Genomic DNA, 23431 nt, shown 5'->3' with positions numbered 1-23431 from the left:
TATTTGGTTTGACAACAGGTGTGATTCAATCCAGCACTTTTATTGGATGGTAACACAGACTAAAAAGAGCCCAAATTTCAACAGAAAGATGATCACTTTGTAATAGCTAGAAATAACAACATCTGCTTGCTTGCCCTCAGCATTTGAGTTATGACATATAAGAGGAAAAATAAGAGCAGAAAAATATCAGTTCATCAGTTAGATGATGTCAAAGTTGCTTGATATCTTTACATCCTCATCCAATGTTATAGTGTCAAGAGCATTTAGACAGATAGCTTATTTGCTGTTAATGTAAACTGTAACTAAATAGGATTACTACACTAGAAGTGGCAAAGGGCAGGAAGGTGGAACTAGCACTCCCTCCCTCCACGTTTTAGAGAAAGTTTAAAATTCACTTGCCAGCTTGCTATTATTTAACCATTTAATTCTTCTTTTGTACACATGTACATGCCTATTCTCCTTTTTGCACCAAATCCTTCTGAAAGGAGTTCTGCAAATTTGATTGCAATGACTGGAAGTAACAAATTAGCAGAGAGAGACAGGCAAGCCTTGTGAAAATGCTGGGAGGAGGACTACCTTTGGGGGGGGGGGAGGGGAGAGTCCTAGCAATGCCCCACTTGCATCAGGATAAACACGGTAAAAAACATCAGGCATCCTGCTTGGGAAGCAGGTATTGATACATACCCTATCCATAGAAAATAGAGCTCTGGAAGTGGTGATGCAGAGATTAATATACCAGAGACCAGCTCTAATATTCATACTGCTTGTTTTAAAACATGTTCATGTATGATGCTCGGCAAAACGAACAGGAAGAAAAATCCAATTAAAACAGATTAGCAGTTCTCAGGATTCTTAAATATAAGATCATTGCCTGGCTCTGAGCTCATCATGAAATTATCAGAATAATATAAATAGAAGCCAAATGTAAATATTTGAACACATTTGGAAAGCCATTCAAGTTGACTAAGTTACAAAATATTCCTTTATTTTGTATTTCAAAGGAAATATTCACCTTGTACACTTCCAAGAAAAGTTCATGTTACATAAACAGGTGAACTCAGCAACTGTTCAAGAATCTTTTAGCTGTCAGAGTACGATACTGGTGACCTTATTTGGGGCAGCTTTAAGCTGGCACACTCAGTTGTTTGGGAGACTGAAACTCCAGACATCATACAGAACAGAGAACCCAATACCACCTCCACAATAACACTGGCAAGAGAACCTTGCTAAGTGTTATGAACCATGCATGCTAAAACATTTTGCATCATGGTGCTTATGCTTACTCCTCACTTTTGTTCTGCCTATTCTCCCATCACAGAAGGATAACAGAAACACAAATCTGTTCTTACACAGGCTGCTCCTTACTTTAAGACTTACTGTCTTCTTCTGTTATTTTAGCATCATATCTTCTGGCCTGAAGTTTTTCCGCCAATATTTTAAGCATGCAATCTTCAATTCATTTGGGAAAGTTGTCTTCACTCTTACCACACCTCCCTTTCAATCCATAGCTACTACTAAAATGCTTTTTAATTGCAAGTATTTAACTCTAGACTCTTCATTTACACATTATACCAGGATAAGATTCCCACTAAAGGCAGAAGAATACTCACTGGAGTGCTTGCTATTGCACCTGACCAGGAAAGAACAGTAATTTTTAGACAAGCTGCTCCATCCATCTTGTAATTCAGCAGGGTTTTCAACAGTCAGTTTACTGAGGAGGATACAGAAAGAGAAGCAACTTTCCAAACCCATATAGGTCAGCAGCCTGCTCCTTAAATAACTGTAGACAAACCATCTGATCTTCACATCCTTACTTTGAAACCTACTTTTCAGCATTGACAGTAACATAGAAGTTCCTATCTTTGGGTTAAACATAGCAGTGGCTGTTTTTTAAGCAAGATATTTAGTTAGATACTTTTTATGGGCATTCCCCATGTTTGTTGTTAAGTTCTTTCCTTTTAGGAGAAGGGGGTCTTAGTTTTCTAGGCTGACTGTTTTGAAAAGTTTTTTTCCTTCCTTAAATAAGGAGCCAGATTTTCATTAGGACCAAAGATCCAAGACCAGATGGTTTCAGGAAAAGCATTAGCATTGTACCTAGGCTTTCTGCACCTACTTTTATGCAACTTGGATTTTGCCAGCAATCTTGATCTGTGAATGGTCAAACTCCCATCTGAAGCAGTGTCAAGAGCCTCCCAGCTGTATTTATCTACATTCATGACAATCTATCACTCCATGCTTCAATCCTCAAAATGCAAAATGCTAGCAAGAAATCTACAATATTGAAAGCAGTAAATCAAATAAGTCTGTTGGATGCCACTTTAGGATTCTCAATAACCCACTTCTATTGAGTATTCCACTAGCAAATAAAATCTAGTCTTAAAAATTTAAACAAATAGACTTGTTCATCAGCAATACAAGCTACTGAGTTCCCACCCCCCAAGAATAAAACTGTCACAGAATTTCTGGTCTTTTCTTCCAATTGACAACTTGAGTTAATTATAAAGAGTTGTTCAGACAGTAATTCATTTTGCTTTGAAAGTAGGTTTTTTTTGTTCTTTTTTTTAAGTGAACTTTAAATGAAACTTCTTGCCATGCCCATTTCTACTGCAATGCTGTGATTTCTTTTTCAGCATGATAGTTGTGAATTTTAATTAAACTCAGACAAGTCAAAACACTCTTAACATTCTTACCTTTCTGATAAAAAAGAAGAAAACCAATTCCATAATGCTGTTTTTTTTTTTAAAAAAAAAAAAAAAAAACACACTGAAAGGTAAAATAACCACTGCAGAAACAGGGTAAGAGATTGCTTACTCAAATGCACTGTAAGTATTACATTAAAAGAAAATTTATATAGATTAAAAACTCAGCATAGGAACTCACTGTGCCTAGTTATAAACTGTGCTGCATCACTCCTACTTGTAAAGCTCTAAAAATAATGTATTTTCCAGAGGGCAAAATTCTTACTATGTTAAAAACCAAACGTGACAGTCTCTTACCACCCTCTATAGTTGCTATATTTAGCAACAGCTATATGATCATTGATGATCAAGTAAAGCTGCATTTCATAGTATGTGAAGACAAGATAGAAATGACACTTTTCTTCTGTAGTGAGAAACATCATGAGAAACATCATGAATTAGAATAATGATCCATTTTAGGTTCATTCTAAGATGCAGTAGAAAGACTAAGACTTGCTTCTTACCAAGTTAGCTACTCACAAATTTCATTGAATGAAGTTCTTCCTGAGCAAGCAGACAGACTATATTAAGACTAAATTCACAGATTAACAACAGAAAAAAGTAATGCTATCTGAAAATGGGTGGGGGAGCAAAGAGGGAAAATGTATTCTGTTTCTCTTCAATACTATTTGTGCTATGTTTAGTACATGTTTACCACAGAAAATTGTTGGGTGGGGAATAGTAAAAGGGAAAAAAAAAAAAAGTCTGTTCTGCCATGTTTGCTTGAGTAAGGTAAAATATAGTATTCTCCTGTATATAGTATTATACAAATCTACTAGGACCACAGAAGTGTTTGTCCCCCCACACTTCTTTTTAAAGAAGCACTAGAAACATGAACAGAAACAGAAGTTTTCTAAAGTATAATTTATAATTTACTGTCTATGTTTTTTTTTTTTTTTTTTATCGTGGTAAGTGTGGAATTTTTCCTCAATATCAAAGCAAATCAGCGAACAGTGCTATATTCTTCAGTCTGCCTTCTTACTGCAATGATGTATTAATTCATTGCAAAGTCTCCATTACAGAGAATCACATTCTGTGAAAAGAGCATAAGACTATCACTCAGCAGCTTCAGCGAGGAACCTTTCCCCAGAGCTACTAAAGCAGCAAACTGAAAGGCAACTACTGTGCACAGAAATAACGTAATTAATAGGTTTGTGCTATGTAGCTACCTTTTGATGTTTATAATCCTGTTTCATCATCAGGAAGTCTCCAACACTGACTTTGATGTTTAACATTGGGTTATTGGTCACATCCAAATTAGAGTATCCACAGCTCTCTGGGCAGTACAACAGAGATACTGGTGGTAAGTTTAAAAATAAACCCAACTTAGGTCTACATGAAAGAAACAAGGAAAAACAAGCCCAGGAAAAATTGTCTTTTGAGACCAAGATAACAGATTGACCCTGAATTTAACTTCTGAGTTTAGGAAAGCTAAGCAAATGTAGAAAGTTAAATGTGAGAGGGGACAGCCATAGTGCCTTTAGAACAACTAAACAGCAAGCACAGTAGCAGGCTTTCTAGAAGCACCCTTTTCCAGACACAGCAGAACATAAAAACATGAGCTCTTGATTAGCAAAACAAATGTTTACTAGAACTGCATCAAGCGTATTGAATACTCTCCTTGCTAACACCCTCAGCAGGCGGCCTGGGAAATATCAAGCCAGCAAACACCAGAACTTGGCACATCCTGAACTAGGGAAGGGTAGAGTTTTTTTGTTTGTTCGTTTGTTTGTTTTGCTTTCTTACAGTCACCAAGACAACAAGCTAGTATCCACTAAGTCCTCAGGTGTGAGACATCTTCCCAGCTGCACAAGGGTATTCACTTAGTATGGATTGGCTCTACACCTGGGATGCACTAGCACAGACAGTGCTAGACAGGACAAGACACACAGCTCTCCAGTAGAAGCCCCAGTCTCTTTCTAGCTCCCCTTTGCTAGCATATAAATAATTCTCTTGTATTTTACCTCCTTGCTCTTGGACAGTTTCAAGCCTACTTCATGAAGTCTCCCTACTCGCCTGATACGGGAGATCAGCTCACCAGGATCTGTTAGCCCACACTAGCAAGAAGTTATCCTGCTGCCATGTTTCTTCAGTGAAAGTACACTATTTTTCAGATACACCTAGTCAGGATTAGGTTCCAGCATCTGACACATAACATGTCCTTGCTGAGGTAGTTAGACTCAAATTACTCATCTATGTCTGCAAATAAGGATTAAATTTATCAACTTTGAAATAATATTTTCAATTCCAAGAAGAACTGCCATACAGGATGCCTCAAACTGTCAAGTTCCAGCTGATGTGTTCAACCATCTTTCATCTGGAGTGCCGTGTCCAATTCTAGGCTCCCCAGTACAAGAGAGACATGGGGAGACTGGAGAGAGCCCAGCAGAGGGCTACAAAGATGATTATGGAACTGGAGCATTTCTCTTAGAGGGGGCAAGAGCTGGGCCTCCTATTTAGCCTGGAGAGAAGACTGAGGGGGCATACGTGATGGTGTGCACCCTCCCCACCCTCCTGTGGAATTCTTTTTACTTCTTTCCCCCATCCCCTCCTCTCGGGGTGGTACTCGCCACTAGGTCTGTAACAGGATCTTACTAATGTATACAAATATCTGAAGGGAGGGTGTCAAGTGCACACGGAGCCAGACTCCTTTCAGTGGCACCAAGTAATAGGACAAGAGGCAATGGGCAGAAACTGAAACTTGGGAAGCTCCACCTGAATGTGAGGAAAAAAAAAAAATTAAAACTTTTCACTGTGAGGGTGACAGAGCACTGGCACAGGTTGCCCAGAGAGGTTGTGGAGTCTCCTTCTCTGGAGATATTCAAGGCCCGCCTGGATGCAACGCTGTCTAACATGCTCGAGGTGACCCTGCTTGAGCAGGGGGTTTGGACTAGATCTCCAGAGGTCCCTTCCAATCTCAACCATTCTATGATTCTGTGTACTACATTTTCACCAATGTAAGGGGCAGAACAGTAGATCTTCCGCGTATTAGATTAAAACGGGCCAATATGAAACTAGCCAACAGAAAACTGAGCAAGTTCTCCTTTGACATCACAGGCTTCAAAATTCTCAAGGCATTACAATTTATTCTGGATAATTTCAGCACATCCCAAGCATTACTACTTATTGCAACATAGCTTCCTATTTCAACTAATTCAAACTTCTGCTAATTAGAAACCATTTTTTTTCCCATCTCCCACAAATCTACCAATCTGAGCTATCTGGGCTGGGGAGATCAAGCTACCTTACCTTATGATTACTCTTTGACTGACTTGAGCAGGCTGCTTTCCTCTTCCATCTGTTGCTGACAAAGAAATCAAATTCAACTAAAATCAGTACCTAATTAAGTTGGCAGAAAGTTACAAGCAGCAGATTTTAATGTTTTCTATTACTCTCACTTCCTAAAATAAAGGAGAAATTAATTTTAATTAGCAACAATAATGGAATATGATGCACATCAATTAAGACAGACTTCTTGAAAGAATTCCATTATCAGGAAAAGCAACAGGTCTCTAAGAGGTTACTACCAGCAACTACTTCCATCTGAATGAGACTTTTTGCCAGGTTAACTCTCTGCCAATAGAAACATTATTCAATTGAACAAGAGGAGTAAGGGGAAAACTTGGGCAGCGGACATAAATTTGTGATACTTTTGTTAGCATTTCATTTACTAAGATGTATGACAACTTACAAATTGGCTATTTGTCCCCAAAGGGCTTTAGTTCCTTTTCTAAAGCAGTTTTCAAATGAAAGCCACTAAGTCACATTTTGCACTCAACACAGCAACCAAAGCTACCAAAACAGCAGTAAATTATTTCCTAAAGTTTATTTTAAATTAAATGAAAAACCCATCAGTCTAGAAATGAACTTCTGGTGCTTGATTCAGAAAGTATTTAAAATTAAAATAGTTAAAGTTTATAACTCTTCCTCAGAGGAAACAGATAAGAGCTTCCCAATTAGTTGTATTGTTCAGAATCCGTTGGTTTCACCCAAAAACACTACTAAGTACAGCAAACCAATTTTACTTAATATTTATTATTACAACAGCAAGTTATTAAACAGTCACTGCCATTCATTTAGCCACAACACAGAAGTATACACATACATAATGCACACAGATGGACAAAATTAAAGATCTAAACAAGCTATAAAATTACACAAAGCTCTAGTGACCTTTGTGCAAGTTACCTTCATAACATAGACTAAACATGCTAAAGACACTTAAAGATCAAGGGTCACAGAATCATAGAATCAGCAAGGCTGGCAGGGACCTCTGGAGATCATCTAGTCCAAACCCCCTGCTCAGCAGGGTCACCTAGAGCATGGTAGACAGGGTTGCATCCAGGTGGGCCTTGAAGATCTCCAGAGAAGGAGACTCCACAACCTCTCTGGGCAACCTGTGCCAGTGCTCTGTCACTCTCACAGGGAAGAAATCCTCCCTCACGGTCAGGCGGAACTTCCTGTGGTTCAGTTTCTGCCCATTGCCTCTTGTCCTGGCACACGGGACAACCGAAAAGAGTTTGTCCCCGTCCCCTTGACACCCTCCCTTCAGGTACTTGTACACATTGATCAGATCCCCCCTCAGTCTGCTCTTCTCCAGGCTAGACAGGCCCAGCTCTTGCAGCTGTTTCTCGTCGGGCAGATGCTCCAGCCCTCTGATCATCCTTGTAACCCTATGCTGGACTCTCTCCAGTAGCTCCACGGTAGTCACCACATTGATTATCGCAAGCAAAGTATGATTTCAGGTAACTAAGTTTGTCTAATAGAGATTCTCCATCTAGCCTAAGAGGTTTAATCTCCTTCATTACCAAGCATGACTCATGGAACAGTTATGCCATGCTACTTCTACAAAAACTAAAAACAAACAAAACAAGCAAAAAACCTACAACACACACACGTTCTTAAGAATCTCAAAAGATCCTGCTTTTTAGAGACATTCACATAGCAAAAAGTTGCATAAAACAAAGATAGCATCTCAGAAATAAATACATTAATCTCCAACTACACACTTGGCCCGTAGATAAAAGGGGATTGGTGCCTAACTTAATACAGTTTTCCTAATTCTACAGGAAAGTACACTAACAAGTTATAAGAAAAAGAACAAATACTGAAGCAGATGAGCTTGGAAAAATATACTTTCCCCAACCTGAAAACAAGATTACTCAAATCTTTCTGCTACAGGTCTAGACATAAGAGACAAGATACAACAAGAGAGGCCAAATATACCTATTCTCCAAGACGAGACCATAAACCAATCATAAATCCTAGCAGGGAGCAAAAAACAGTAGTAATATTCCTACTACTATGAATTTTTGCTCAACTGTCACCATAAGGACCTTTCACATAAAAGCCCTCTCTACTCATGGACAGAGGACACCACTGCATAATCTAAAGAAAGCTAGTCAAAAATACAGTGCATGCACACAACACCTCACATACATATACCTCAGGGTCCACTGTGTCAGAGGATCCAGCTACTTGGGCTTAAAACTTAAAATGCTGATGCATCATGCTATTTTGGATTTGAGTAACAGTGCTTATGTTCGACAGTCAGACTAAAATCAAAACTGCAGATTGAAATGACATGCCTGAACTTAAAACAGAAGATGATCATTTGTCTAGAATCTCACACACACATCTTGACATTTTGCTGTACATCCAGTATCATTAAGAGCGCACAGAGAACACTCAGATAGAAGCTTTTATTTCCCCAAGCAAGAGCAGAGGAGAATAACATCTCTAGAAAACCAATTAAAAAAAAAAAAAATTTTTTTTGCTGTAGGGAACTTTTGAAATACAGGCAATTTAGACCAGTTAGGTAGACAAAGGTAGAGTGCTCCTCATTTTACTACCATATCCCTGTTCTCTCCCTGCCTATCCCCTATGATATATTAAGGTCTACTGATTCAAGAGTGCAATCCACTCTTGTCCCATTCCAGTACCTCTCCTAAGCAGAAGGTCACATCAGGCAGGGGGCAGGGATTCTCCAACAGTAAGCTGAGCAAGGCAATAATCTTAACAACCAGCAGATCTTCTGTATTATGCAGAAGACCCAAGCTGGATTCCTGCTCCTGCTTTTCCAGCTTTCAGAGAGCACACAGCTCCCACACAGATGGGTAGGAAGAAAAAACATTTTAAAGCTACAGGTACTAACATGGTCAAGTTCTTTTCTTAAAAATATTAATGCAACTAAATCTAGGAGAAGGCTGGTTCACATTCCGCAGGGGAAGGGAGGTTCAAGAATTCATTAGCCTGAAGTTTTTATAGATCTTTGGGGAACTCACCCTCCACAACTCACAGCTGGTCTGTTCCTGCATGATTATCAAGCACCATTTGGCAGTCCAATTTACTTGTCCGTTAAAACCCTCTTAAAGCAGAAATTAGTTTGTAGAGATGGGCACTGCCTTTTCCCACAGCCCGGGAAAACCTGCTTACTGTTTGGCAAGCTTGGCTTGTTAATAAAACTTCTAGTCTGTTCATTTTATAGCTGCATGTTCCACTGCCCAAAGAGCATCATTAAAAATTCCCATCTGTGAGTGGTCAAAACAACCTGCAGATGTTTTCAGTTACTAGAAATTCAACAAAGATAGAGGAACCCAGACAAATATCAACTCCTTACCTTATCTTAGATTTTAAGAGACAGACAGAAGGACTGTTTCTCCACCTTCCTTCCTCTGCTGTGTTTGTCCATTTATTCAGAACAAAGCTCTTTATACTTACAAAACGTGAGTTACTTTGGTTCAGTTAAGTGATGTGCTACATGTATCTGTCTTACTCATGTTCATGTGGAAAATCTGGTTGCAAATCTTACTGACATGCAAATAACACATATGTTTCAATCAACTTCTACAGAGAGCTATTGAGTAGCAGTATCTCTTACCTATCACAGCAGTGAGACTCATTCAGTCTACACATATGCCAGACAGCAGATTAACTCCTTTTCTGTGTATATTTTAGAAAAGTATTATTTGAAAGGAAAGTTTACCTCTGCACAAAAACTATAGATCTTGTTGTTCAAAAGTAGATTCTACACTGTTTTCGCACATGAAAAATATATGGGGGAGGGAGGAGTGAACTATTATCAACAAGCCAGCAGAGGGAGTACAAATCACTGAAACTCTGAAACAGAAGATGTTGTAAAGGGAATGTGGAGGGTGAGCTTCCAACTAGAATTATATCGTTTTCTAAATGCAACAATACGTGTGCACATCTAGCAGTGATAAGACCATAAGACTCACGTTTTCAGATTCTATTGTGAAAGCTGTTCTGCTTTACAGCATTAACCCTGTTGAAGTACTTTGCCCACTCTTCAGCAACATCAGATTTTTTTTTTTTTACACTAACTATACAAATAAAATTGGTAAGAAGCAGCAACTTGATATATAGCCATGAAGGAACTCAAGACTGAAAAGAAAATGCTTGAAGTGTCTCAACTGCAACACAAAATGCAATAATTTTCTGTTTAAAACTCTGGGCAGTCAATTAAGAGATGATTGTAAACCTTAACATTGACTTGTCCACCTATAAAATAAAAATCATTATCTCCATGCTTAGTTTTGTCAAGGGCAAACAGCAGGTCACCAGCTGGGAACAAGAACATTTCTTACTCCTACTCCTGTCCTTAATCACAATACCATGGAAGTGATCACAAAAACAACTCTCGACCACTTTCTAGCTAGTGTAAATCCACATTGCTTCTACTGTCTTCAATACAGTGATTTACAACAGCTGAGATTCAGAATTCCAGAGAAATACTGCAGAGAATCCCCAGCAAGAGAGGCGGAAGAGAAGCAGCCCACATCAAGGATAGCTACTAAAGACCTAAGATCCAGCCAGAACACACATCATACACCTGCTCCTCCAATCATGTTGCTCTATTGCAACAAAGCCTGCTGAAGTTGTCCAAACTTCTAACAACAGTTTTGCAGAGAAAAATGGGACAATTAGGCAAGGATATAAGTAAAATGAAGTTATGTAAACTTCATTCTTAGACTCACAGAGCTAAGATGAAAACCAGGAACACTGGCAAGAATAGCCCAAAAGTATCTACAGACCATAAATCATCAAAAAAGATGGAATTAACATAATAAAGGAGGCATGAGTAGGAATAATAGGATCAAATTAGAATAACACAAGTGTGGGCTGCATATCAGGAAGTACTTTTCGCCTGCAAAATCCACTTATCTAAGAAGCTTCCCACACACCCCTGTGTGGGGTGAATAGCATGAGATGACCTTCTTGCCACCTGCAAGTGGAAGGCAGGAGCCCTCATACAGAAACAGGCTCTGAAAGCAGGTCTTTAACTCATCTAAAATATCAGCTGTCTACTTCACAGACAACTCTACTTATTAGGGTCATAATCTCTAGAACTCAGGAGAAATTTGTCATATTGATGTTTTGCAGGCCTGCACAGCTGTACTTCAAGGGCCCACAAAGTTAGAACAACGTCAAAACTGGAAGAGCAGAGGAAGTGAATACTGTGGGCTTTCCTAACAAGCCTCATTCCATTTAGAAAAAGGCCTGGAAGCATACACATACTTCTGCAACTACTCAGCATCTAAGACTATGATCTGACATACAAGACTAGATCTGGTACAGCAGTTTCAGTATAGTAGTTTCAGTACAGCCACCTAATTTCATTTTTATACTCAGTAAAACTATTTTTTTGAGATGCTACTTCCAAGAAAAACTAATAAAATTGGTAAAAGATTAAATGCATTTCTAACAGTATGCTATGAGAAAATACCTTGAAATACTTTTTTCCTCACAGCTTCTACCATCTGCTATTAAAAAGCTCTCCCTGCAGATACATTCCGTTGAGCATGATGTATTTTGCTTCAGGTTTTCAAAAAAAATGAAGCTTGTTTTTTGCTGAGAAAAACCTTCCCTAAGGACTACAGAAATTTTGTCTTCCAACACAAATAACCAAGCCAACAAGACTACAAATAAGATGCAGAAACCTGTATGTCTATGGTTAATTTTCCCTTCAAAGTGTACTACTTTAAGTGGAAAAGGACAAACTTCTTCAAAAAAAGTTCAAAAGTTCTTCAAAAGCACTGTGCTCAGTACGTTTGTGAAAAGTGTTTTTGCTTTCCCCCCACCACCACCACTCATACAGCATGTTTCTATGCACTTATTCAGTTCTATCCCTCTACCATTAAATTTAATGATGTAGAAGTATACTGTGTTGACAAATAGGGATTACTACATTAAAGATTACATTAATTTTTAAGATTGACTCCATAGCCACTAGCTTATTATGACAATAACACACTCTTCCTAACTTACTGACTTTTCAGGAGAAGTTAAGAGTACAGTTGCTCAAGTTTAAGTCCAAGTCTCCCGTTGCACTCAGGCAAGGCCAACTTACAGCACTTGCAGCCACATTTTCTGATAATAACCAGAAGACCAAGACTCATGTTCTCCACTTCATGCCAAAACTGAGAATAACAGATCAACACACTGCCAGTGAACTGCAGGCATCATACACAGGCTTGCTTTGGAGGGAGGTTGTTTTAGAGGAGTGGGAAGGGAATCTTCATACATGCATTCTTACTCACAGTAATTATAATAGCTCTCAACCACTCACTAGGGACATACCATCCATGAACTTCAGCAAACATTTTCCACAAGCAGATCTGTGGAAATGCATTTTTAATTGTGTCAGTAGTGAATTCAATGGCAGAACATCAAAGCACTAACTAGAAGGAAAACCTACTTTGTTCTCAGAACTCCCAACACCGGAAACCCCAAGTTAGGAAGCTCAACATTACAGTCTGTGTCAGCAAAATAAGAGGCTTTGTTACAGAAAATTCCCTGACCACTGAGCACTAATTCTTTAGGTCTGGTATGCTTTAAATGGCACGGGTTTAGTTCATTTCAAGTTTTGAAACCATCTTTAAATCTCATTAAGCTATATGAAAAGTTACTTTGTGCTACATTTATTTTTCTCTGACAAAACAGCATTTATTTTTGCTGTTTTCTTCATGGCCCATATTCTCTCTCCCTCCTTTCATTTCCAAGAAAGTTCATACCAGCATACCGTTTTGTCATCACCATGTTTTTCTGCTTGTTTGTTTTATTAGTTATACGCTCTCCACCAGTTGTCAAATGTCTTCATGTGTTCTCATTTTACTTGAGCAGATGTTAAGTACAAGAATTTGCCAATATTTCAGAGAACAAAAATAGTTTAGTTAGCAAGCTCAAGTCTTATTATACGTCTTCACACTATTGATTTCCTACAGTCTGCCAGGATTTCAGAACAAATGCCTTTAAGTGATGCTCACTCATCCGCTGATGCACAAATCATACTAATTATGTTGAAACACATGCTTCAAAAGCAAAAGTACTCCCTTCTTATTCACACAACTGGTAAGGGATGACTACTAAGCTAAGTGTTAAAAACAAAATGAACAGAATGTTTTAAGTTACTTGAAGACAGAAGTTTAAATTCTGTCCAAATTCAAAATCATGTCATTCCTAACTACCGTAGAGCTTACAGAATAACTAGCATACCATGATAGTAAAGTACTAGTTTTGGATAAAAACTATGCCCTGCACCACTGGTAAAGCAAGATATTCTTCCCAAGTAAAATAACTAAATAGATAGAACAGCAAATTTTAGTTATAGCTGCACTTCTATTAAAGGCTTCTCCCAGCAAGACAGTCAGTCAAAAAAAAAAAACAAAAAAAAAACAAAAAAACCCCACTTTCCTACTCAGCTGATTGAGATAGAGGGCCTAGTAGAAGCACTTCAACACTCTTACTGTCAAGATGACAGAGAAAGCAAAGCCAAATCCAAGCATGTATATACTTCTATAGAAGTTGGATACCCCTACTTCCACCAAAGCAAACAAAAATGAGCTTCTGTTGTAGTGCAGCACAGGTAATGAAACAAGGTTTACATCACACTAACAGTCTGTCTCAGTAAAGAACACCCCTGGAGGCAAAAAAAGGTCAAGCTACTCTCTACACTACTGCAATCTTTGGCTTCCTGCTGAGATAGTGAGCAAGGATAGCTCTCAGTGGCAATAGCCACAAACTCATTTTACAGAGGCCATGAAGCAGCTTTCAGATGTGACTAGCACCTTAGTGACAATTTCCATTCACTGGATTGCACTACACATCTCAGCTGAGACTGAAGCTATCTTCTAAATATGGTCAGAGTTTCTTAAAATTCTAAATTGTGACTATCCCTCCCCCTCCCCCCCAATATATCAAAGGCAGTCCAAGATTCACTTAAAAATAAAGCCCAGACCATCAACCCAGGTGCAGAGTTTACCCAAAATTATAAGTAACAGCCTTCTAAGATTGTTTCTTTTTTAGTAGACAGCTCCTTCTGTACCTACCTCCTCCCCAAACACTCACTGGGAGCCTTTTCATTGGAAAAGGCAGTGAAGTTTTCACTTAATTAGGTTAAGTACAAACCTGATCTAGTAACATGCCACTGTTGAATTTCAGGGCTGGAATAACTCCTGTACCTATATATTTAAGAAAATCCAGCAAGTTTGTTTCTACATATTTACACTAAGATGCATAGCCAAAAAGGATGCTGAAGATGCCTTCATCACACTGAGGATGGATGTTGAACATGAAGTTGTTAAACATGCCTTCCTCACACTGATGATCTGAATTTGAGCTAACTCAAAAAAACAAATTTGTTTTCTCAAGTGTTAAATGTGATGTATCAACTGGAAATTAGGTTTTTGCAGCTAGTTAAATACCTATTGTTATCGTTAACATGCCAATTCATTACTTCTAACAGAAATCCTTGCAATCAACTATCAACAACCCCACTTATGAATTTTAAGGCTGATTTGCAGTCAGCAAATTACTACAAAATTAAATGAAACAGCACCCAAACATTACTTTGGTAACTGCCTTGCCTGCAAGGCAGTAAGAACTTCTGCATCTACTAATCCTTGCCTCCGCTCTTCTCCCCCCAAAGCTGCAACCCGCACAAGAGACAAACATTACTTCTACTTCAATCTTTTTTTAAAGCAAGGACACAGACAATATTTATACTTCTAAGGATTTTTTTTTTCTTCCAGAAATCTGGGCTAATTAACAGTTCTTGCAAGACAGCTCAAGCTAAAGATCATCTACAGATAGGCCAACTTTTCCAAGCTGTTTAAACAAGTCTCAGCTGTAGTTTTCCTCTTCATTGTGGGAACTGAGAAGTTTCAGGATTTATGGAGGGTGTTTTTTCCTTTATGAAGGATAAGAACCAAATACAAGCATTTCTCTCACACATTTCCATGCTTTCTTTAGTATCACACAAGTTACCTAAATTAACTCAACTACCACCTGCTAGTATAGAACAGCTGTCTTAATACTACAGCCTCAGTGATCCACACCACTTTAAACAGGTCAAACTGCTATGGAGAGAGAAGCCTACGTCATCTAGAAAAAGCTACTGAAGTCTCAAGGTGCAATCACCTCAGATGACTTCTGATTTCTGTAAGCATTTAACAAAGAGAATCCCAGTTTCCTTTTAGAAAAGGTTCTAATCATCTTAGCTTTGAAGTATTGAGGGGTAAGAAAGAACAGTGATCGCTGCTGATGCTTGGCATGAAGCAGTTGTGCTGCCTCTGGAATGGGACAGAGGCAAGAGAGCTGCACACCGAGGGTTAGAGGGAACAAAAAGTACATGCCACCCCACACACTTCCTCCTGCCAGCAAGTACCCAGAGCAAGCACTATTTATACTAGATACTAAATTGTTTCAGAATGTCAGCAAACAAGGGACCCTTATCCCCCACCCAAACACATACAAGGTGCACACAGCATTTAATTCTGGGAATACCGAGGCTACTCCTCTGTGAATGTGAAGTCTTTCAGAAAACCCGGATAACTGCAGGACTGGGAAAAAGTCCCTGAACATAAGTATTTCCTATTCTCCAAGGTAGATCTCTTCCACCTTTTGCAGTTAGCCAGAGTAAACTTTTTTGGTGGCTGGCTTGTTCCACCTGCAGCGCAACTAGAACCACAGGGGCCACTGCCCCTGCCACCCTGTGCAACTGGGGAAAAAGTAAGGTCCAGCCACCCAGTGATACCCAGTCTCCTGGGGAAGAGGAAAAAGGAAAAGAGAAAGGGAAAAGGACAACTCCCTGGGGGACAGAGGAGTAGAGTTCCTCAGAGGAAAAGGGCCCTGCAAACACCCGAAGAAAGCAGCAGCCATCTGCCCAGGGACAAGCAGCCTGCACTCGGGCCGAAGAGCCCAGCCTGAGACCAGACTCCCCGAGATGGCTGTCTCCCACTTTCCCTGCTAAGCCCCACAGGCTGTGCCTCAAAGCAATACAACTCTGCCATAAATATCCCAGATTAATTTTGATCCCAGCATCAAATCCACTTAAGAGACTTAAAAGCCTCCAAGTCCTCAGAGCTGCTTGCCTAGAAAGGGCTCTGCAAATAAGTCTTGGTGTGGTTGAAGAGAAATATTATTAAACAAGGCAAGCCATTTGTACAATTTCTAGTAACATCATTTGCAAGAGGTAAGGTGACAAGATAGCTGAGTCAATATATCAAACTAAGAGTATAGCCACAAGAGCTTTGAGTGCTAGATACGAGTGCATGGGGCAGGATTCGTGTAGATATTTCAGACTTTCTGGAAATGGCTTTCTCCTTATAAGAGGATTGCTTGTTAAACAATAGCATATGCTCTCCTGGATAGTTATGGAACTATTTTCTTAGTTTTCCAAACCCAGCCTCTGTTTAAATAAGCAGAAGCCTAAGAAGGGACGCCAGTATCATCAGAAAAACCCCTAAGGGTTAACACTCCCACGGCAGGAAAGAAGGCAGGGGAGGCAGAGTTGCCTCCGTTTCCACTCCGCTACTTCAGACGGGTGGAAAGCACTCGGGAAGGGGCGCTGCCAAAGGCGCCAGCGAGTGACCAGCGACACTTCCCGCGTCGCCTGCGGCCTCCGCACGAGCCCGCTAAGAGCCCGCGCGCGCGGGACGCCAGGGCGGCGGCGCCTCCCCGAGCCGCGGGCGCTGCCCGCGCCGCTCCCGGCGCCGCCGCGGGGCTGTCACCGCACGTCCCCCGAGGCGCGCTCCGCCGCGGGGAAGTTCACTGGAGCGCGGCTCAGCGAGGACGGCTTACACTCGGTGGGAAAAGAAAAGCCCAGGCTACACCAGAGTGCTTATTCACAAACGGAGGGAATTCGAGCACACCGGGTTACAAATAACCCATTGTGCTTTATCAGAACAGCAAAGTAAGCTCTTAATATGATGCATGCTTTTCCCACTCCAGTCGAATAAAACTCAGTCTTAAATACTTTTCCATAAGTAGAAACAAGTCGGGTAAGCACTACGACTTCAGTTATTGCTATTCTTGTTACTTAAGAATCGCGTGTAATTAGGCAGCTTTCCGTACGCTGTGAAGAAGCACATGATTAATTACAGATTATGCACTCTTGAAATAGATGCAAAGGTTGGGACCAAGCGCGTCTCCGAAGTAAGTCCGGAGCTCCCGGACTGCCGAGGCAGGCTGCGCGGCGGCGAGCCGCCAGCGCCTGCTGACCCCCTCCGCAGCGGCGCGGCCACAGCTCCTCAAAAGCGTCCCCGGCCCGCGGCCGCCTCAGCGCCCGGGCTAGCGCGGAGCAGGCCCGGTGGAGCGGGGCAGCGCCGGCCCCACTGTTCCCGCTCCGGGGGAGGGCTGCGCGCTGGAGCCGCGCCGAGCCGTGCGCGCCGCGGGCGGAGGCTCCCGCCCAGGGTAGCCCCAGCAGCGGGGCCGCGGCCCAGAGCCCCCCGGACCGCTTCCCGGCTGGCGAGCCCGGCGGGGCACCGGCACTCCAACGGGCTGGCGCTGTAGGATACAGGCGAGCCCTCTGCACACCACCGCCGCGGGGCGCGGACCCGCTGCTCCGCGGCGAGCAGCCCGGAGCTCGCTCCGGGGCGCCCGCGGCAGAGTTGCGCTGCTTCTTAAGGCTTGTAGGCGAGGTGGCTTTAGGAGACGTGAGACAGGAGACGAAAGGGAAGGAAAGCCCCACTACAGAGACACCCGCCTCAAAAAGGAGCAAATGAAGCCGAGCAGCGCTTACTTTTCGTGCTTTGCGTTTTCCTGGATGGCGCTCAGCACCGCTGTGCCCACCGGGTACGCGGGGGGGACGCCCTGCTGGAGCCTGCATGTGGCCAGGTGCCGGTGATGCTCGTCCTGGAGACAGGCGTTTTCGTGGTACAACTTGGCCACTTGCTGCTCCAGCTCGTCTATCCTCCGCTTCTGCTTCTCCAGCAGCTCCTGCTGCGTCTCAATAATCTTGTTCAGCTCCTTCAGGTACTCGGCTGCCTTGCTGGGGTTCTCCGCCGGGCTCTCCATGGCCTCCCGACACCTTCCACCCTCCGAGAAGCAGGTGGGGAACGCAGGTGCCGGCCAGCCCGCTCCGCTGGGAACTTAAGCGAGAGGGAAGAAATAAATAACCCGCCGGAAACCGGCCCCCCTGCGAGGTCTGCTCTTCCCCTTCTAGAGCCGCGGCTGCCTAGGCGAGCGCAGGAGCGGCGCGCAGCGGCTCCTTGCCGGCGCCGCCATTGCAGGCACTCAGCTCCCCGCTGCCGAGCGAGGGCAGCGCCGGCGTGGGCCGCGGGCGCGGAGCCGGCGGCCGGGGTTGCTGCTGCTGCTGCTGTCGCTGCTGCTGCTGCTCGGAGCCCGGCCGCCGCTGGCGCACGGGCGCTGTCCCGCCCTGCCGGAGCCGCAGCCGGCTGCGCCCGTCGCCTGGCAGCGCCCGCGCCCCCGCGGAGCTCGCAGCCGGCATGGGGGCCCGCTGCCCGCTTCGGCCGCCGCCGCGGGTGCGCTTTAAGTAGCGGCCGCTGCCTCCACCGGGGCTGGCGGCGCGGCGCGGGCCTCTCCGCGGGCGTGGGGGGCGCCGCCGGCCCTTCCCCGCGCGGCGGCGCGCGCTGCAGGCGGCGCGGGGCGCCGCCCCGGGCGGCGGGAGCGGCCGCGGGGCCCCCTGCCCGCCGCGGCGGCGGGGCCGCGGCCCCGGGGAGAGGCGCGCCGGGCCGCGGGAGCCGAGCGGGGGCGGCGGCGTTGCGCGGGGGGCGGGGGCGCCCTGGCGGAGCACCAGGGCGCTGGCTGCGGGAGGGGGAGCTCGCCGGCACTGCGCTCGAAGTCAGCCTCGTGCTAACCGCTGTGTGCCGAAGAAGCCTCTGCCTCTCCCACCGGCAGCCTTGACGTTTGGAATCGCTGTTGCTGAAACACTGCTTCCTGTCAAGGCTGCATCAGGCCAAAAAAAGTTGCTGAGATTTGGGTCCTGTGGCATCCCAAGTGATGCATGTGGGAACGCTCGCGGAAGCAGGTGGGGGAAAGGAAACAGAGATCTGCAGGAAGAAGATAGGAAGGTGAAGAAATGCTATTCTCTTTTTGTCTCCTTGATTTTTTTCCTTCCCTCTTTACCTCTTCTGCCTTTAAACTCAGCAAGTTTTCAGTGACATTGTTCTTACAGCAGTTGTTGCTGTCACTAATGCACTAGGCTGTTCTTGTGTGGTCAGCTGCTACCTGCCTTTGCCAGGACACGTTGCTCGTGGGGTAGGGCTGATTCAGCACAGCGCGGAAGTGGTGGACTAACAGCAGCCACGGCTACTATGGAAGTCAGAGACTCTAGGCTCTCCCGCTCTGTCCTTGGAGAGAAGGGCTGAAACTTTTGGTATGGAGTTCCAAAACTGACAACGTATTTCAACTTTCCCCCATCCTCAGTTTCCTTAATGATATGGGGGTAAAGGGGAGCATGAACTGAGGATAAATCTAAGAGAAAAGAGATTTATCTGGCAATTTTCATATGCAATAGTTTTTTTTTTTGTTGTTTGTTTGTTTGGTTTTTTTTTTGTTTTTTTCCCCCAGAAACTAGGTATCAGCAAAACTTATTTTTGCTCTGGGCACATATGCCACAGAGGGCTGTTGTCCCTACTGAAATGACTGAAGCATGAAAGAATAATTTACAGTCCTAGTGGTGATCATGAATTCAAAGAAAAATGTTTGACTGATCTTTCAAGAGTTGTGTATTGAATTCATACAAAAGCCAAAGCTTCTTTGCCAACTCGATCAAAATTTTTCATTAGAATCACTGAAAATCATTTTTCCCAAAATACTAGTTATTCAAAATAAATTGCTGCAGAGAATTTTACTGTGCTTTTTGTAGTAGGAAGTGCTTATTATGCTTTCTCATTGGGCTAACCTGCATAGTGTTAATTGATGTAGCAAGGGTATTTACCAGAGAGTTAAATCAATAAATGGAGCAAGTGAACTTGCTTCATATATGCAAAACAAAATGCAGAATAAAACACCCAAAATTCGTTAATGTATCTGTAGATACTAAAAGCTTAATAAGCGTTTCACAAAAAGGAACTCAAGTGGAAGAGCAGCAGCAGTTAGTACAGCTATTGTCTGTTCAAAAGACATCTTTGCTAGGTAGAAATTACTGAGTTTGTGGGACCCAAGCAACACTGCTGAAGAGGCATAAGCTATTTTAACTGTGATTAACTTCCTTTCTTTTACAGATCAAACCCCAAAGTCTCTGTTCCCAAATGGCAAAACTGTCCTGTCTAAGGGCTTACAGTCTTGTGAGATAAGCTAACTGAGGAATAATAGTTTGTGAAGGGTCGAAGCCAAGCTAACTGAGGAATAATAGTTTGTGAAGGGTCGAAGCCCTGGCTTTGGGGTTGTTCTTGTTTGCTTGAGTTTGGAAGTTTTTTCTGATAGGATACCAGTAAGTTTATAACTTCTCAGGAGTTCATTAACAAGATACTGACATCCCCTGCCAGTTAGAAGTCCAGTTGCCTATGATTACACATAGATAATATGGATAAAATCAAACCTGCTAGAAACTATTCCCAGGAATCCATAAGTTAGACTGGAAAATACAGTAAATCCTCAGGATCCCCTTGGGTTAGCATCTGGCTTCATAGGCCATCTTTCTGGTGTACTTTGTGTGTTATTTGCTAGCACTGAGCATTTAGAAATGGGGAGGAGTGCTGTGTGTGTGAGAGGATTGTTTCTGTGAATCACAAAAGACCTGTATGGTTCATCACATTCTGTAAACCAGCAAGAAGAGATAAACTTAGAGAATAAGCATATTCATGAAATCAGTAATATATTCAGTCTCTATCTCTGTGTCAGACACAGATTGTAAAAGCAGATCCAGATTGTTCAGATTTGCTCAGTTAGAAAATTAAGTGACATCAAGCCTAACCTTTTTAAATATGAAAATTACCAAAATAGCATTCTTTTTACTTGCTGATACCTTACATCAGATTGTCTGTTTTTATAAGCTAAGCAGTATGTGGTTAATTCTTGCCTGGGAATGTGCCAGAGAAGGCTTAAATATGAAAGGAAATGTTCATTTAGTATGTAGGCTTCTCTAATTTATTGTTAGCAATAAATATCTCATCACACTTTGGAGAATCCTGAAGATGGCCTCAATTTTAGACTGTCTCAGAATCTTGGTATCTTCTGGTCAATTGATACTCTATGGAGTGCCATTTGTGAGTGTAGTGGTAGTTCCAATGTGCTATCCAAATTCTGACTGAATCAATCTGGGCTTACACCTGAAGTAATTTATTCAAAGCAAGATAATTCCAGGAAAAAGCCTCAGATATGTAACTCAGTTAATGTAACAGTCAAAATAACTTCTGATGTTAAAAAAAAAAAAAATCTGTATTGGGCATGAAACTTCTCAATAGGTAGCACTAGCTGTTAGGCAAGGGTGGACCACATAGCTAATACTCTCCTTGTCACACAGCTGTGATAAGGCAGTCCTGCCATATGCTATCACATGCGTGCATTTGCCCTGTCATGTGCCTGGGTGGCAGCAGTTACAGGTTTGAGCTTAAATGAATCTTCAATCATGGGATCCAATGTGTAGGTACTGACCTCTTTCCTCCCATGTTCCTTATACACATGTTCCCTCCTTCATGTGTTCTAATGACATATAATATACATGCTACTTATCACTTAACTGTGTACTCACCATACGCCCTGAGGTGCTTGTTCATATCCAGTGGGCTGATGATGGGGAATCAGCTGAGTAATACCAGAAGAATCAACATTGCTTGTAGCCTGTTTGCTGCACACATTTGGGAGTCCCTTAAGAAAGAAGGCAACAGAAATTACATTGCTGCCATGGAATATTGTCCCAGTAGGCTATATATTTCCCATGAGACTCATATTTTACTCTAAGGAATTGCATATCCTTAAAAAAAAAAAAAAAAAAAAAAAAAAAGAAGTTTTAGACCTGTAGTTTTTAAGAGCTTTTAAGATCTTTAGGCTTTAACGATCTGAACTCTTAAGAATCCACAGTGTTTCTGGCTCATTTTATCCCCTTTAGTGGTTATGTATAACCCACTTCTGAAAAATGACGTTATTTTCTTTATCAGCATATCTGATTTTGCTTCCGAGTGTTGAATTTCCTTGTGCCTTTTCCCATCAGAAGTATTTTTTCATGATAATCTCTTGATTTTGTTAGCATGATCATATTACCTTTTAACATTTTTTTGGATAAATGGAACATATTGAGACTCACTCCATGGAGTCCTTTTCCTGGATTTTGTACCTCAATCCTTCTAAAATGGAAGAATGGTAAATAGCTATAAACTCAAACCTGGTGGTTTTCTGCACTTGTATTCTAGCATACTGCGTGCATCACAATATTGTATTTGTATAGCTTTCATGGCACTTGAACAATTAGGCTGCCTTTTGGCCCTGACAAGGTTATGAGCTACATGAGACGTAGCAAGCTATGCATGAGAGAACTACAGACCGTATTTTAAGGCATACATGCAAGACAGTAGAAAGTTCAAACTTTATGAATTCTGATTTTAAGTGTATCAATCACTACTTCTTGCATTAATTGCCTTTTACTTTATTTATAAAAGAAATAATAAAAAATTGGCTCTTCCAGATTATGTAGCTTAACCTTGAAGAACTTAGAATCATAGAATCAGTAAGGCTGGCAGGGACCTCTGGAGATCATCTAGTCCAAACCCCCTGCTCAGCAGGGTCACCTAGAGCATGGTAGATAGGGTTGCATCCAGGTGGGCCTTGAAGATCTCCAGAGAAGGAGACTCCACAACCTCTCTGGGCAACCTGTGCCAGTGCTCCGTCACTCCCACAGGGAAGAAATCCTCCCTCACGGTCAGGCGGAACTTCCTGTGGTTCAATTTCTGCCCATTGCCTCTTGTCCTGGCACATGGGACAACTGAAAAGAGTTTGTCCCCATCCCCTTGACACCCTCCCTTCAGGTACTTATACACATTGATCAGATCCCCCCTCAGTCTGCTCTTCTCCAGGCTAGACAGGCCCAGCTCTTGCAGCCGTTCCTTATAGGGCAGCTGCTCCAGCCCTCTGATCATCCTCGTAGCCCTACGCTGGACTCTCTCCAGTAGCTCCATGTCTCTCTTGTACTGGGGAGCCCAGAACTGGACACAGGACTCGAGATGAGGCCTCCCCAGGGCTGAGGAGAGGGGCAGGACCACCTCTCTCGACTAACTTCGCAGTTCACAGAACTTCACTTCAGAACCTATGCAATTTGGCCCAGGGCTCTTTCTGTTTGAGGGCAGCTATCCTTAACCAAGTCTTTAACTCTAATGAGCCTTTCATAAAGGTACTTCCTTAGTATTTTTGTTAGTTTCTGTCAATTCTCTCCATATATCTTGTTCTTGGTAAGAAATATCATGTAGGTAATGTTAGTGGGCAAAATTTTGGATCCT

At 42.5% G+C, this 23431-nt stretch overlaps 1 protein-coding gene across 5 annotated transcripts in view; it reads right to left on the bottom strand.

The window, feature by feature from the left end:
- Positions 1-18295, bottom strand: part of IQSEC1 (IQ motif and Sec7 domain ArfGEF 1) — a 328601-nt gene extending 310306 nt beyond the window's left edge. For 2 of the 5 annotated variants that reach the window (XM_062586053.1, XM_062586054.1), the window contains exon 1: positions 17779-18295. In XM_062586053.1, coding sequence (XP_062442037.1) covers positions 17779-18053 — 275 coding nt within the window. In that variant the 5' untranslated portion in view covers positions 18054-18295. The remainder of the gene's footprint in view (positions 1-17778) is intronic. The other 3 variants (XM_062586047.1, XM_062586048.1, XM_062586055.1) reach the window with 2 other exon arrangements.
- Between the last annotated feature and the right edge of the window lie 5136 nt (positions 18296-23431).

This window comes from Rhea pennata, chromosome 12 (genome assembly GCF_028389875.1).
Source record: "Rhea pennata isolate bPtePen1 chromosome 12, bPtePen1.pri, whole genome shotgun sequence".
NCBI lineage: Eukaryota > Metazoa > Chordata > Aves > Rheiformes > Rheidae > Rhea > Rhea pennata.
Note: the sequence above shows the minus strand (reverse complement) of the source record. Positions and strands in the feature narration are given on the sequence as shown.